Below are 16,247 nucleotides of genomic sequence, written 5' to 3' on the forward strand. Positions count from 1 at the left end.
ATTTAAAACTGAACTGAAAGTAGAATTTTTCTATGCGTTCTTCAAAGCCAGACTCTCATACTACTTTGTTTCCCCTTTTTTTTTTTTTTAGCAAAAATGCATGTGTTGAGGAAGTACTGAGCATATGACTGGATAAATGAGACTTGAATTATACTGCACGAGTTGTGTGAGAGTTCGCAAACAGCTTTTTTGATATAGTTTTGCTGCTGCTAAATGTGGTCCCCAATCAATCAATAAATCAATATGTTTGCCATTTTCTGTGGAGACATACAAGAAAAAAAGTCACAAAACCAAGGTAGCACGGCACACCTAACTGATTTACATATGGTCATTTTGTGGGTGAAGCATTCTTTTAAAATCTGACTTTGCATTGACTATGCCCTAAAATGTAACATTTATGGGCATCTATGCACACTCATCCTTCTCATTTTGCCATTGTTATTGTGAAACTGGTATTCTTATGTAGAATAATCCTCTCTGGCTCAAGTTTTTCTTGTTTGTCTATTAGACTGCGGCCATTAGATAAAACACAACAACCTTTACATGCACCATGTGAGCCAAATTTAAGACAAAATACTTATAACTAGGGCCTCTATTAAAGACGTGGCCACAAAATGAAATAACAATACAGAAACTGCCCTAGCTAATGTTATCATCTTGGGATGCAAATTTTAAATGTAGTGAACCCGGGACTTTGGGGGCCCTGGGGGTTGGGACGGTTAACTTCTTCGCCTGATTGTTAATCCAGAAGAGCAGGTTTGCGGACAGCAGAGGTGGCCTCACAGGCCGGTGCTGGATCCACTATTTGTGCCCAAAGACTAAAGATAGTATGAGAAGGGAAAATGGCACATTTGTTCTGATTGGTCTGAAATCTAGAAATCTGGTAGACTCAGGCTCACTTTGGGCAAACTACAACTTTGGCATTTTTAGATCACTTGAAAAATCCCACTTTTATCAAAAGTCAAAGTCAGGATTTTTTTTAAAAATGTGGAAAATCTCTAACATTGTTTTCATTAAATTTTTGTGAATTTTTTTACACTGAACATGTGCATCTTGTTAAACCTGTTATGAGGTCACAGATATTAAATACGTGATTGTGCTCCTTGAAGTTTCTGAGATACAGACATTTTCTTAGACTTTATTTAGTCTGAAGGTACATAGGACCACAGTTTGTTCCTTAAATATGATGAAGTATTAAACAGTAGTCCGATGCGTCCAAAAACTAATTAAAATGTGATCAGAAAAACTCACTTTTCAGCCAAACTGCTGGATCAAGTTTGGAGATTTCTTAAGATTTGTGCTCATAAGCAAGCCCAGAGAACACAGAGAATCAGACATTTCAGTTGTGGCCACAAATGGGTTGATTTCCAGCACGCTTTTGCATAAACTGACGCCTGTATTGATTATTATACTGTAACTTAAACTAATGGATATTATGGACACAAGTGGCCAAAATGAGTGTCCTCTGTGGGGTGGCTGGGCTCAGCCTTAGAGATAGGGTAAGAAGCTCAGACATCCGAAGGGAGCTCGGAGTAGAGCCGCTGCTCCTTCGCGTCGAAAGGGGTAAGTTGAGGTGGTTCGGGCATCTGATGAGGATGGCTCCTCCCGTTAGTGATGTTCCAGGCAAATCCCACTGGCAGGAGGCCTCGGGGCAAACCCAGAACAAGCTGGGGGGACTACATATCTTTGTCCTTGGGGTCCCCCAGGAGGAGCTGGAAAGCGTTGCTGGGGAGAGGGATGTCTGGGGTGCTTTGCTTGGCCTGCTGCCCCCGTGACCTGGCCTCGAATAAGCGGATGAAAATGGATGGATGGATACTACTTCCTGGTTGTTTATAGTGATGCAGTATTTTACTGTCGTAGCTGGTCGAGGTGGAGCTAGTTTTAATCAACAGTGGCAGATCTTTTATCACATTCAAGTGTTGGCATCAAAAATATAGGCCTCCTTAAGGTACCAATTGGAAAAGTACCCTGAATGCCCCATTTCAGAATAATCATATTAGATTATAATTAGCCTCATGCATCATTGTGTAAGTCTTACTTTAACGTTGCAGCTCATAAAGGTGGAGCTAATTTTAACTTCTTTGTAAGCAACTGAACAAGATACTGTAGCTTAATCTATAAAAAAGCATAACTGACTTGTTGATCGTATTTTGTGTCAATGATTTGTAAAGTAACTACAGCTGTCAGATATATGTAATGGAGTCAAAAGTACAGTATCTTGTATCTATCTGTGTACTTTCATTACTGACCTTAACTGCTTTTTGTTCGGTTTGGGCGTGGGAGCTAGAGATTAAAAAAGTCTGAACTCATATTTTGGACTATTCACTTTCACCTCTGATCACTAATTTCATCACATGTAGCTGTTCAAGGATCGGTTGTCAAATTTACAAGCATATCTCAAATCATTCAATATTACTGTGTAAATCATACATGTGAAAGCCCTGAAAGGCAGGGTAAAATAAAAAAATAAATAAAAGAATCCAGGCCATGTTGGCCAAGTTCATCACATGACATCCTGTGTGGGAGATTTTATCTTGTATGTACCAGATTTTATATCCTACGTAGGAGATACATTTAGATTTTGGCTGTCATGGCCCTTTTTTTTTTACCTTGCCTTTCAGGGCTTCTGTACATATGAAATGTAGATGCATTTTTTTCCTGAGGCCTGCATTAACACACATATGTATCAGAGCTCAGATGTCGGTGTTTAAGAGGAGCACTTGAAGGCAGCACACTTGGCTCCCCTGGCAGTTATCAGTTGTGGGAGCTCAGTGCAGAACACTTTGTGCTTAGTGTGTCTCAGTTTCCTATGAATAAGATCCATAACGTCACATCACAGTAATAATTTTCACAGAGCAAAACGTCATGTCTCATATGATGAGTGTATTAAAAATAATCAAAACTGGAACATCTCTATATTTCTTCATTTGATCGACAGCATCCCCTGTTGGCCATTCAGTCTTTAATTATAAGTACTTGAGCATGGTTACTATGAAAACCCCTTTCAGTCCTCAGTTAACACGAGACGTAACGACAGGTAACAAATCATTTATTATGCTAGACAGATGAAACAAACTGAGCCATGATAGCAGCAATTCAACTATTGGAATATTTACACTATCACATCACACCAAAGATATATGTAACCCTTTACAATGTAAACACATTATACAAAGACATTTTTGAACGCTAGAAAACAAGCCGACCTATCCACCAAAAAAATGAAACAAAAACAAACCTGCTTTCTGCAGCAAATACCTGCTTGTACAATTAGGGCTTCATTTACTGAACATGTTTAAAACAAATCTCCACAGGTGAATGACAAACTGAGAGGTGCGTGTCTCTCAAACACTGTATCGTGATTCGACTATGAGCCTGACGGTGAATGTGAAAATAAAAGACGAACCATTAGTAATGATTGTCTTTGACATTATTTTTCAAAGAATGAGATTTCAAAAGGTGAGGAAATAGAAGTACACCTAATGCCTAATCATTTCTGTATTTAAAAACAAAACGACATACTGTATGTGCACGCGTCCGCTCCTCACATAGCCGCCTCTGCTCGGCCGCTGAGCGAGGGACACCAGACTCTACCTCTGTGCAGTGAAATCCTTTACAGTGAACTTCATTATTTTGGACTCCAGCAAAAAACTTCTGATACAAAATTAACGAAAAACAAAATTAAATGACTGTTAGTACAATGATTTTGTGATAAAAAATAAAAAAAAATCTGTCAAGTATACAGTGGGAGGTCTGAACTGCTTCTGCAGAGCAGCAAACGCCATGAATGTCACCTATAACATCGACGTCCATTGATTTCACAACATAAAGAACCAAGGGTGAAGTGTTATTGGTCTTCCCGTGTGTGTGCGCTCGTCTGTGTGTGTGTGCACACACCATGGTAAGAGAATGTGTGTTTGTGGCCAAGTGTGTCATTGAGGGAATGCCTCATCTTTCATCAGCATGCGCGGGCTCTCCTGGTTGTCCATGCGACGTCTAGGGCCCATCATGCCTGCGGGAAAAAACAGGAGGCTGCAGGTCATTCCTTCACTCATACCAGATACTGACAGTAATTTAAAGGGACAGTTCACCCCAAAGTCAAAAATGTATATTTTTCCTCTTACCAATAGTGCTATTTATCAGTCTAGACTGTTTTGGTGTGAGTTGCCAAGTGTTGGAGATATCAGCTGTAGAGGTGTCTGCCTTCTCTTGAATATAATGGAACTAGATGGCACTCAGCTTGTGGTGCTCAAAGCGCAAAACCCCCCTGAAAAATTACTTAAAGAGATATGTTGATTTTCAACCAGCTTTGTATCATAACAATATGGGTAGTAAGTATAAATGAACTGTGTTAAACTTCCCTCCAACTTGCCAGCACCCAGATCTCCCTGCTCAACTTGCTACAGGTGCTGATGCTCGAACCACAAATTGTACTTCCTCAAACTTGTATGCCCGCCACCACGGAGACACAGAGTACAGAAGTGGATCCCTCTGTCTCTCTTTCAAACTCAGATCAAACTGTAAAACCAGGCAGTGCTGATGAAATATAAAACAAGATTCTGTTCCTGTATTGGCTGTTTTTCATCTAAAATGTCTTCAGAAACATATTTTAGTGCACTGTTTGGCTGTAATAGGAGAATTCGTGAACAGGAAGTGGGTGCCATATTGAAAAAATGGAGGTTGAACACTCCAACACTCCAACAGTAAAACTAAGCAGTGCTAATCAAATATGAACTAAGATACTTTTACAGCATTGCTTATTTCTCACCTATAATGTTTTCAGAAACATATTTTAGTTTAATGTTTAACTGTATAATGAGATTGTTTGTTACCAGCCGGCCACCATATTGATTTTCCAATAAGTTACTTGCATTACATCATTCACCAGCGGGAGCGTTTATTGATCCAGTGTGGTGCAGTGTAATCATTTTTATAATGAAATAACATGTTTCTGGCAGTGAAATAATTCTTTAAGATAATCCACAGACCTTGTTGTGAGCAGTTTCATGCTATTTTCTTACTACCGAACTGTACCCAAAAAATATATCACTGCGCAGAAGGAAGCATGCATCTATTCATTGACGAGAGGCTCGTGCTCATTACAGCATGAGATGTAAATATTAATGACATCCTCCTCGGCTGAGCTGTAACGTTAGCTAGCTCAGAGGGGCTAGGTGAGCTAGCAGTAGATGCGTGCCTCTCTACAGTGATAAACTTGGTTGGCATAGTGCTGTATAAAGAAAATAGTTCTTATATGAAACTGCTCACAACAAGGTCTGTGGATTATCTTGAGTAACCAGGTCATGATTTCTGGAAAGAGACATTGCTGTTGAGTTTTTTACATGTATTTTTTGGGCGCTTTTAGCACCACAAGCTGAGTGCCATCTAGTTCCATTATATTGGAGAGAAGGCAGACATCTCTACAGCTGATATCTCCATCACTCTGCAACTCACACCAAAACAATCTTGACTGATAAACAGCACTACAGGTAAGAGGAGGATTATATATTTTAGATTGGGGGGTGAGCTGTCCCTTTAAATAAGTATTTGTTTAATGTCATTATTTCTCTGAACAATGCTGACATGATGGAGGCATCGCCAAGAGACAGATTCAAAACAATACTGACAGGAATAAACCAAGGCCCTCATTAAGGCATTAATTTACTGTTTCACTTGATTACTCCAACTTCAAAAAATTAAAGCATAATTCTGCATTTAGCAAGAGTGCATGAGTACACAGTGTAGAATCTGCAGACATCAGGAAGTAGTTCAAGGTTTGATTTCCACTTACTGCTCTTATGCTTGAATGATTTGGATCTTCTGGGTGAGTTTGGATTCTGAGTCGGAAAAAGAAAAATATCAAGATTGAGCTGACAAATCAGGAATAATAAGTAAATATTTATGCGTTTATCTAAATTAGTTAATGTTGTGAATAATAAAACAGTGTAATGCTCCATGAGATTGCTGCATTAATAATAAGGGAAAATAAAAGCACCTTATCAGATTTCCTTTTCTTGGCTGTAAAAGAAAGACAATACATTTTAGATTTAAACATCAAAACATTAGACGATCACATTGACAATCAGCCCTCAGTATAACTACAAACAGAGGTGAAAAGTAGCACCAGTACATCACCTTTCTTTTCTGCCCCGTAAGACCAGTCATTATCGTTGACGTCGTCGTTATCCTCTTGGTCGCTCTCTGACTTGTTGTTGGTGTTGTTACCGGTGACTATTCTGTAAAAGAGGGAAGAATAAAGCATGACACACACAATGACTCAGCATTACTCACTGCAAACAGTCCCATTATAAAACAAATACGGTCTGACCCGAAACCATTTTATAATGTTTCGTATCGTTCTGTTTGGTGAAACATACAGAGAGGGCGCATTAATCCTCCACTGTGTGAAGATAGAAAGTGTGATGACATGAATATGGTACATGTGCACTATCATATCTTAAGTTTCACGCTCATAAGGGAAGGCTGAATTTCACTGAGGCTACAGGACAAAGGAAGAGGTGTGTATGGTATTATGATATTGTCCTGTATTTACCACTGTCATTTATTGATATTGTGCCTCTTTACAATTTTAATTTGTGTCCTGCTCTCTTTTAACTGTAAAGCACTTTGGTTGACTCCATTTGTTTTCTATATTTGTGCTATGTCACTAAACTTGATTTGATTTGATTCTACTCTCATACCTGCGGTTGGCGATGCGGCTGCTGTTGCGTCCCATCCCCAGGCATTTCTCCAGATGCGGGGCGAAGCGTGAGGCGGCAATGCTTCGGCTGCAGTTGGGACACACACACTCTTTGTTTTTCCACTGGTTGTACACCTGGCCGAACACATCCAATCCTGGCTGGTCCACAATTTCTGGAAATTCAAGGCAAGACATAAACAGCTCTCCTTTGTGATAAAGTTACATTAAACTCAAACAAGAATAAGAATTTTTTGTGTCATTAAAGGTGTGCTACGTAGGAGCGTGTAGAACTACGGTGGCCGGCGTGAAAACACAAATGGCCCGATCTAGAGCCAGTGTTTGATTTGTCCGTTCTGGGCTACTGTAGAATAACATGGCAGACTCTGTGGAAGAGGACCCGCTCCATATGTAGATATAAACGCCTCATTTTAAGGTACCAAAAACATATTGATTCTTTTTTTTTCAGGTGATTATAGCTGAGAAAAGTTTTAGTTATGAATATTATATATAATTTCTGCAAATAGATGCCCCTAAATCCTTCACACTGGACCTTTAATATGCACCAGAACTGCTCACTACCCTCATTTATGTCACTAAGGAGACTTAGTGCTCACCAAAGTCCCTCATGCTTTCTTGGTCCGTGTCATCCAGGAAAAAATAGCCCTGCTTGACGGCCCGGTGGACCTCGAAGCAAAGACCCAGGCATGCATCCTCCACCAGGTCAGACAGGATGTCCTGAGCTAGGCCCTGTGAAACACACACACAAGTCAGACCACTGTGTGTTTGCATCCTGTAGATGTGCATCCCCCAGCTCTACTGTACCTCCAGCTTGCTGTTGTCCAGGCTGGACATTGAAACCTCCTCCATTTTCATTTGCCAGAACTACCAGATGAGCCGACACTGCTGTGGTCATGCTGTAGCGCAGCAAGCATTGGCCAAAACAGGGGCTGCAGCAGCAGGAGGAGGCAAAGACACAGTTAGTAGCAGCACAGTGGCATTAAAACCCCCTGAGTGTAAATCAGTGCATGGGCAACGTTTGACGTGTTTGGATGTGATGCAGCTACTTACAACTGCACGTTAAACACTGCCAGGGGACTTCACTTCCCACGTTTATAACCTGCGAATAACACAAGACAGGGTAACTCAGCGTTGGTGGTGCGAGCACTGCAGACAAATAGACAAACACAACAGCCTGTGTGATGAAGGTAGCTTAGCCCAGAGCTTGGTGAGGGAAAACAAAGAGCGTGGCTATGAATAGGCTGCAGGATCTGAACATGCCAAGAGGTTACAGCTGAGGCGGTATCCTCCAGGTCAGCAGCAGCTACCAGCTACCAGCTAAACATGTCAAATGTAACACACGAGGCAGAGCGAACAGAAACACACAAACACATTAGTATCTGTCTGAATGGTTTTGCTGCTGAGGAATTACATTTGACCACAGCGAGGCTCGTCCCCGGACCCAGCACCGCTGCTGCACTGCGGCTGTTTGCGCCTCTCAGCTCCCCGTGTAAACACAAAATGACTCCAAACGACGCTTCTGTCTCCTAATAAACCCTATCCACGTTAAATACAGCAATCACAGCCACGCAAATTCCCTAATTGTGTTTATTTACCTATTTCGGCAGGCATCCATCTTTACATCACAGAGATCAGACAGTAGCAATCGATCGCTACACGAGTTTCCACCACCGAGCGGCTCCTTTGCAGCACTGCCGGGGCTTTTCCCAGTCTGCTCCTCATCCAGGCCAGCATGTGACTGCGTGTTACCTCGGATCATTTAGGGGTTAAATTGGCCTTTTGTTCCGCTTTCTAGTACTCATTATAAACCACACATTTCTTTAAACTCAGTCTGGTTTGTGCCTTGTTATTTGAGCTTCACAGCATCAGGGAATCCAGGATGAATCACAGCATGTTTATTGGAAATATCTCTTTTCTGGGATTCACAAACATAAAAGAACAATGCTTGCCTCAGTATATTCTTTTGGTTTTTTTCTACACAATTATAACAAAAACACCTAATTCTGACAACATCGAACATAAAATAAGACAATCAGAAAGTAAACCCCTGGTCGTGCTTTCTCTCTAAAATAATATCCATACTTGTCATTATTTAAAAGTAGAGGTAGAAGTAAAAGTAGCTCAGTAATGGTACAATCAGTGTCATAATTTCTACACTACTTAGATGTTGTTTGTTGTGGTAAAGGTCAGATTAAAGGAGCAGTGTGTGGGATTTAGTGGCACCTAGTGGTAAGGATTGCAAATTGCAACCAGCTGAAATTAAAAATTTGTTCAGTGTTCCTTCTTCAAGAGGTTTTAATGGAGGCTGAAAAATCCGCAGAGGTCTCTTCCTCTCCAAAACAAACACTCAAGGTTAGTTAAGTTAGTAAAAACACTGACTACAGCAGTTTAACGCCACATATCAGCATTTCTTCTAAGCTGTTCGGCTTGTTACAGATGCGCTGCTAGCCCAGCACCTGCTTATGTGTGCTCACCTTTTTTTCAGTAGCTGAATTTTGTTGTGGTGAGGGTCAGATTAAAGGAGCAGTGTGTAGGATTTAGTGACATCTAGTGGTGAGGATTGCGAATTGCAACCAGCTGAAATTTCTCCTAGTTAAAATTCCTTCAGTGTTCATTGTCTAGGGTTGTTTTTTTTACTGGAAGCCTAAATATCTGCAGAGGTCTCTTCCTCTTCTAAACAAATGGATCAGGGGCCTCATTTATAAACATTGCCGCTTCCCACACAAAAGTTATGATCTATAATAACAGACTTGATGGGAGAAACTTTAACCCATGCTTACGAACATTTTGGAGATGGGAAATCAGTAACGTAGATGGTGAGTTGGAAGGCTGACTGTAGAAATTGTTGAGTATTTTTTGGCGCATGCCATTTTTGGCTTTTGTCTGTACGTACATTTTTAGTATAAATCCTTCGCACTTTTATAAATGAGACCCCTGGTTATTTAAATGAGTAAAAACACTGACTAAAGCAGTTTCACGCTACAAATCAGTGTTTCTTCAAGGCTGTTCGGCTTGTTGCAGACATGCCACTAGCCCAGCACCTGCTAACCTGTGCTCACCTTTTATCACTGATAACTTAAGATCCATACATTCAGGAGGTTTTACCTGGAAACCAACCTATCCGCAGAGGTCTCTTCCTTTCCACAACAAACTGACTCAGGGATTTAATCCACAAAAAACACTGAATAAATGTTTCACATTGAAAATCGGTCCTTTTCCGACGCTGTTCGGCTTGTCACAGAGGGGCTGCTAACTACAGTGTGAAAACGCTAATGGCCCTCTCTAGAGCCAGTGTTGGTTTGTCCATTCTTGGCTACTGTAGAAACATGGTGGTACAACATGGCGGACTCTGTGGACAAGGACCCGCTCCCTATGTAGATATAAATGGCTCATTCTGTGGTAATGCAAACATGACGATTCTTATTTTTGGGTAAACAAAAACAGCAAAGGGCCACAGGCTGGACTCGAACCCGGGCCGCTGCAGCAACAGCCTTGTACATGGGGCGTCTGCTCTACCACTACGCCCCAAACAAAAACATACTTATATTATACTGTATTTCTGCAAATATATCCCCTTAAATCCTACACACTGGACCTTTAAAGTACTTGTGGGCAAAATTAGGCTGCTAGGCCCCTCATACGCTCCCACTTTTACCACCATATCTTTGTGAAGCGAAAACAGTTTTCAAAAGTAGGTGAAGTTTACTCTGTGGTAGTTTAAACTTATTAGAGGATATGCAGCATGTAAGCACAACAGAAGATGACATAACACGTGTTAAAACTGGGGTCCTCGGGCACTTTGTAATCTTGATGATGGCACAATGTGCAACAACACTGGTGATAGAAACCTTCCAGGCAACATGGCCACCGAACAATGTGGCATTAAAGTCAGTCACCGGAGCAACTGTCCATCATCTCAGATGTGATCCAGTGTACAGAGCATTAGGAAGTTGGAAGAGTCCAGCTCTGGATTTGATGTGTGGTGAACTGTGATCCATCTCATCACCATCTAATACACCTTAAACATGATGACATCGTCATCGTCTTCCTCCAGCTCCTGGATCTGTGGATCAACAGTTCATATTTATTACACCCAGAGTTGCAAAATTAAATACAAAACTACAAAATATATTTTAGAGTTCAAACCTCAAATTTGGTAAAACCCTCCTCTTCATCACTGCTGCTGCTGCTGATGTACTCAATGTCTTCATCCTCTGAATCCTGTGGGACAAACAATGTGTTCTGAATATAGAGCTTTTTAAATCTGAGTGCAGTGTATAAAACTTTTTTATTCTATGAATTATATCATATTATTCCCAATTATTATTCTTTCTGGACATAAATTACACAATTAACCAAAACTATTGCTGCGTTCTGAATCGAAAAAGTATGCAATTCAGAACGCAGCCAATGAGATGTCATCTGCGTGCAACTCAGTCGATGTGACGAATCTTATGCTGTACTGAAGGCTGTGGGCCAGAATATCCAGAAAAGCAAACACACCAATCAGCATTAATCTAGTGAAATTATGCATGAGTCGTAAGTAAACCTCATGAATAATTTCAGATGAAGTAAATTTACTTTAAACTTCACTATAACCCCTGGATGCCACCGAGCGTGGCTGTGACGTGTTCTGGCTGTGACGAGGGCGCCTGAGCTGATCGCAGCCACTCCATACAACGCTTGTGACTCCACCACATAGTGCCCTCCGCTCTGCTTAAAATAAGCATCTAGTCTTTATCTGATGGAGTCGCAACACAGTTGCACAGAGCATATCGAGCCAGGCAGGAAGTGGAATGGCAGCATACAGTCAATTTTCAAAGTAAACATCCTGTAAATATACCTATAAATGTAAATATAGATACCTGTGTACTCAAAAATATCAGTTTATCGATACATACTGATTCGGAGTATTTGAAATGGTTTCAAAACTCATACACACTGTCACGCTGTGAACTGGCTCGTATAGGGTCAACATTTCTGCCATGTAGCCTGGGGCCAGACCCAGCCGAACTTTAAGTGATCAGTTAAATCATATAACAAATTCTAAAACACACGGGGAGCCAGTGAAGAGAAACCAGGATAAGGATGATGTGATGTCGTCTGTTGTCGGCTGCGACACTCTGAACTAGCTGGAGGAGGGACAGTGACTTGGTTGATGCCAGAGAGGAGGGAGTTACCGTAATCAAGTCTGGAAAAAATTTGTGTGATGTGTGCCATTTGACTCTGGAGATGGTTCTCATTTGCAGGAAGCAGGATTGGACAACTTTATTGATATGTGGATGGACGGTTAGGACAGAGTCAAATATTACTCCCAGATTTCTGGCGGTAGGCTTTACAGGCTCTGGTGGCACGGTTTTGTTTTATTCTGTCTTTTACTTGCACTTTACTGGCCACGCTCAGCAGTCAGACAGGAGTCACGTTACAAACCAATCACAGCTGACAGATATCTTTCCCTTCTTCTGTAAATATTCAGTATGATAAATACAGAAAAGTTGATCATGTTAGTGCAGGGCTACCCAGAGCTTTACATCTGTCCCACAGACGATAGGCCTACACACTTATAAACAGCACCTGGAAGAAGATTAGCTGTGCTCTCAGGACCTCAGGTAAACAGGCCATACAACGCTTGTTGAGGTTGCTTAGCAGGCAGCTCGCTTACGTGCGCTTGTAGATAAAATATGGGCCTATATTAAGGAAGGTTCATTAGTAGGGTTTTTGCTCCTGGTGTGATGTGACACATGGCAGAGGATGGAACAAAAACAGAGTCGTAGCCAGAGCGTGCTACAGCTGTGCCTGGTAGAACCAGGCTTAAGACAGCCTGTACTATCAGAGAATTTTGCACTATAGTCATGAAGAGCAATTTATTACTTCATGTGTGTTGTATCGACACTTCTACTTACTGATGGTCTGTGCACAGCAACACGTGCTCCTTCTCTGTCATCATCATCATCATCTTCTGTTGGTTTGACATCAAGGAACTTCAATTTCTGCAAAGTTAAACAGACTATAAATCTTTGAAAACAAAAACAAAAACGTTGAAGTATGTCGGGAAAGAAACAAATGGGTCTGTGAAGTAGAGCAAGCGCTTACACTGCGGTTATGCTTCCGATATGCTGCCTGCTCTGTTGCCGTCAGTGTCTGAAGAATGAAAAAGGGGACACATTTTAAAGGACCTTCCACTTTAAAGTTATAAAAGATGTTTAGAATTAAAAAAGGAGAGGATTCTTTATACCTTAAACCACTTCTGGAGCTCCATCTTATATTTCTGAATGTTTTTATGTACTTCCTGTTTGTAGTGCTCCTTCTCCTTATCGGAAAGGCCATGCCACAATTCGCTGATCTTGGTGAAGCGCTCCCTCGAGTTTGGGATTTTATCCTTCAGACGTTCCATCTGAGTTTGAAAGAAAACTGCATTACCGCATCTGCAAGTGAAGAAAAAAGTCACAAGTTTAGGATGTGATCAGTTTTGATTATTCTAGTTATCTGGAATAAACAAATGTTTGACTGTCATGCTCACTGAGAGGGTTTCTTGGGCTCGCCAGGAAGATCTTTTGTCCTTTTTCTTGTGCCCTGCGTATAAATGACAAAATGTATTTGTAGAAGATGTCGTTTTTTTTAAGTGAGTCCACTGAGTATAAGCTGTTCCATTTATGAGGCATAGAAGAGAATGAACAACTGATGGCTAGAAAAGCGAACAAAAAGGTTCAATCAATAAAAAAAAAACAGTTCTCCAAATCTGTTGGCAAACTATTCGACCAAGTGCTAAACACAGCTGTAAAATGACTTCTCACCCTCTGCATTTTAGGTGCTTTGAGGCCATTCTCATCTAAGATCTGCTGCTGCTTTTGCTCATCAAATTTCTGAGGAACATAAACAACATTGTCACACAGAGTCTGACAGCATCATCTCAACACTGCGTCTGTAGTCTTGTAAGTGACTTACGTTCAGATAACCCGACAGCTGGGCCGAGTACTGTCTCTGCAACTGAAAGTTTTAAGCAAAGTGTGTTTTTCAGATTCCACTGACTTCTGCTGTAACCCAGCACACCAATCTTTAATAGCACTGTCTTTATGAAACAGTTTGTGTGTGTCAATACCTCTTTGCAGCGTGTCGTGTACTTGTCCTTCTGTTGCTCAGTCAAATCTCGCCAGCGTTGGGCCCACATGCTCACAAAGTTATTTCCAGAGAACCCCGTCATGGACGCACGTTGCTCTTTGCAGAAAAGATTATAGCCATTGCTAAAAACAAAGACACACACCCAACATGGCTTAGCTGCCAGTGAATCACCTGCTTGCATCCTTGTTAGTATAAGTTGGTTTCATCCATTTACCGAAGGATAAGACAAAAAAGGTGGTTAAAAACTATGATCAAATTAAGTGTATATATGATTCAGCCGAGTTTAAATATGGTCTGGTAAGTTTTGCTGTGTCCTCAAAGGGCTTCTTCAATCTAATCACCCCTGATTCATATTCTTGCACACCAAACTTAAAACTGTGCAGCTGTCTTATTCTGAAATAGCTACATTGTACATATCTGTTACTATATAGTATCTTTTTAAAGGTATCTTCTTCATATCTTTGTTGTAATGTTTCTATTCTATATCCTCCTGAGACCCTGTGTCCTCACATGAGGACATCACATTTTGGGTTTACGGCGGTCAGGTTTTTGTGAAAAACCGCATCACGTCGGTAATACTGTATTTTCGCCACTTGGGGGCGCAATTGACTCATTTAAAATAAAAAACGACCATAGGACAACAGAGTGACAGTAACACGTTGTTTCTTTTATTCCTTACAAATAAATTTGCAGGTTTAGCTTACTCAATCAGTGCAAACAAGGGTTGCCTCCTTCGTCTGGCTCAAAGCCAAAGTGTTGCCATATTGGCGCATTCTTTGATTTCTTCGAGACTAAATTGTCCGCCATTATCGACTCCCCGTCACTGTTAAACAAACTCCAGGCTACAGTAGAGGCCTCGGCGCATGCGCACTCGCACCCCCTAGCTCAGTCCCCGCCCCACCCCCACCCCCCTCTCTCTCCTGCTCGCTGTGCGCTTCGCGAAGAGGCAGACACGGTGCTCACAGACTCGGGCGTACTATAAGCGGAGCGGACTCTGCGAGGAATGTCCGCAGTCATTCGGGCTTCCATAGTCAAGCGCACTTCCGCGTTGTAGTTTCCTGTAAAAACGTCCGTGAAAAATCCCTGCGGTGTGTAAAATACATGCCGAGCAATCTTTTGTGTGACACTGGTGCGCGGAGTGGAGTCTGCGGGTCGTAAAATCTGAGCTTTGCGCGCACATGGCTTGCAGACGTCCGCTTTTAGTCCAGACGGACCTCCGCGTATGTTCGGTCTCAAAAAAAAAACAAAAAAAAAAACAGTCCAAGACGGAGTACCGAACCGAATTGGTACTACCGAGAACCGACCCAACCCTAAATGTAACCAATAGCACCTTCGCTTTACATCCCCTGAAAGGGCTTGTTTTAGTCACTGACAGGCTCAGATTGTTATTCTAGTGTCTGACAACATTATGGAAAGGATCCCTACAGAGATAGACCTTTTTGTTGAAGAGTAGGATCCTTTTTCATTGTCGTCTCGCCTGCAGCTGGTGCAAGATGCTGCAGTGAGACTTCTCACTGGTGCCAGGAAAAGAGACAGCAGTTCTTACCAGTGTCATTCTGTTTTATATTTGTGTATATGTTATATTGCTATATATTTGTGTGTCATTATTTTTATTTGCACAGCACTTTGGTCAACTTACATTTGCTACATAGAAAAAACTTGATTTAAATTGATGTTTGTTTAACCAGAAACAGCCCCAAGATGTGTACTGCCAATCACACCAGTTAAATATCAGTCATTTTTTCTCACTGTAAAAAACCCTTCATTCAAAGTTGATAGAAACAAAATAAAGCTCACACAAACTGTCTTGGTTCGTCTTTTTACTGTTTCACTTTGTTGAAATAAACCCTCATTTAAATGGAGTCTGATGGGTTTGGTGATGTCACTTTTAAGGCTGTTCCTGGTTTAAAAAAGGGGATCTTACTCTTTAACAAGAAGGTCTATCGCTGTAGGGATCCTTTCCATAAAGTTGTCAGACACTTATAATAACAATCTGAGCCTGTCAGTGGCAAAAAGTACTTTTAATGAAAACTGAGAGTGCAAAATTGCTAGGGATGCACTGAATATTCGGTAACCGAATATATTCGGCCGAATATTGCAAAAAAACACACATTCGGTGGAATAAGTTAAAAAAGGCCGAATAATAGCAGCGTTTTGATAACGCAATCAAACGGCGTGCCGTGACGGGCAGAATAAAATGTCGGTAGTGTGGCGATCCGCCGGCACGGCACTCGCATTTGCGACTAAAAATAGTTTTGAGCGAGCAAAATAGGCTTAAATCATTCAGCACGCTGTGCGAGCAGCCTACAGATTTCAACCAGCAGCAGAAACGAAAGGCGAATCCCACCGATTGTGGGTTGAACGGGGGTCACAGACACAGACAGTAACGTTAATGTATTCCTGTCAAATA

The 16,247-nt window shown here is 41.3% G+C and overlaps 1 protein-coding gene across 3 annotated transcripts in view; it reads right to left on the reverse strand.

Moving 5' to 3' along the window:
• Positions 1 to 3,032: 3,032 nt before the first annotated feature.
• The window catches only part of atxn7l3b (ataxin 7 like 3b), a 17,119-nt gene continuing 3,904 nt past the window's right edge, over positions 3,033 to 16,247 (reverse strand). For 2 of the 3 annotated variants that reach the window (XM_050060219.1, XM_050060218.1), the window contains exons 8-17: positions 13,818 to 13,959; positions 13,664 to 13,705; positions 13,513 to 13,581; positions 13,239 to 13,291; positions 12,954 to 13,143; positions 12,812 to 12,859; positions 12,622 to 12,708; positions 10,865 to 10,939; positions 8,314 to 10,781; positions 7,769 to 7,817 (exon numbers count right to left, since the gene is read on the reverse strand). In XM_050060219.1, coding sequence (XP_049916176.1) covers positions 10,728 to 10,781; positions 10,865 to 10,939; positions 12,622 to 12,708; positions 12,812 to 12,859; positions 12,954 to 13,143; positions 13,239 to 13,291; positions 13,513 to 13,581; positions 13,664 to 13,705; positions 13,818 to 13,959 — 760 coding nt within the window. In that variant the 3' untranslated portion in view covers positions 7,769 to 7,817; positions 8,314 to 10,727. Of the gene's footprint in view, positions 4,013 to 5,791; positions 5,838 to 5,995; positions 6,019 to 6,135; positions 6,237 to 6,701; positions 6,874 to 7,314; positions 7,448 to 7,522; positions 7,648 to 7,768; positions 7,818 to 8,313; positions 10,782 to 10,864; positions 10,940 to 12,621; positions 12,709 to 12,811; positions 12,860 to 12,953; positions 13,144 to 13,238; positions 13,292 to 13,512; positions 13,582 to 13,663; positions 13,706 to 13,817; positions 13,960 to 16,247 lie in introns of those variants that run through there. The other variant, XM_050060220.1, reaches the window with a different exon arrangement.

Source organism: Epinephelus moara, chromosome 13 (assembly GCF_006386435.1).
Source record: "Epinephelus moara isolate mb chromosome 13, YSFRI_EMoa_1.0, whole genome shotgun sequence".
NCBI classification, from domain to species: Eukaryota; Metazoa; Chordata; class Actinopteri; order Perciformes; family Serranidae; genus Epinephelus; species Epinephelus moara.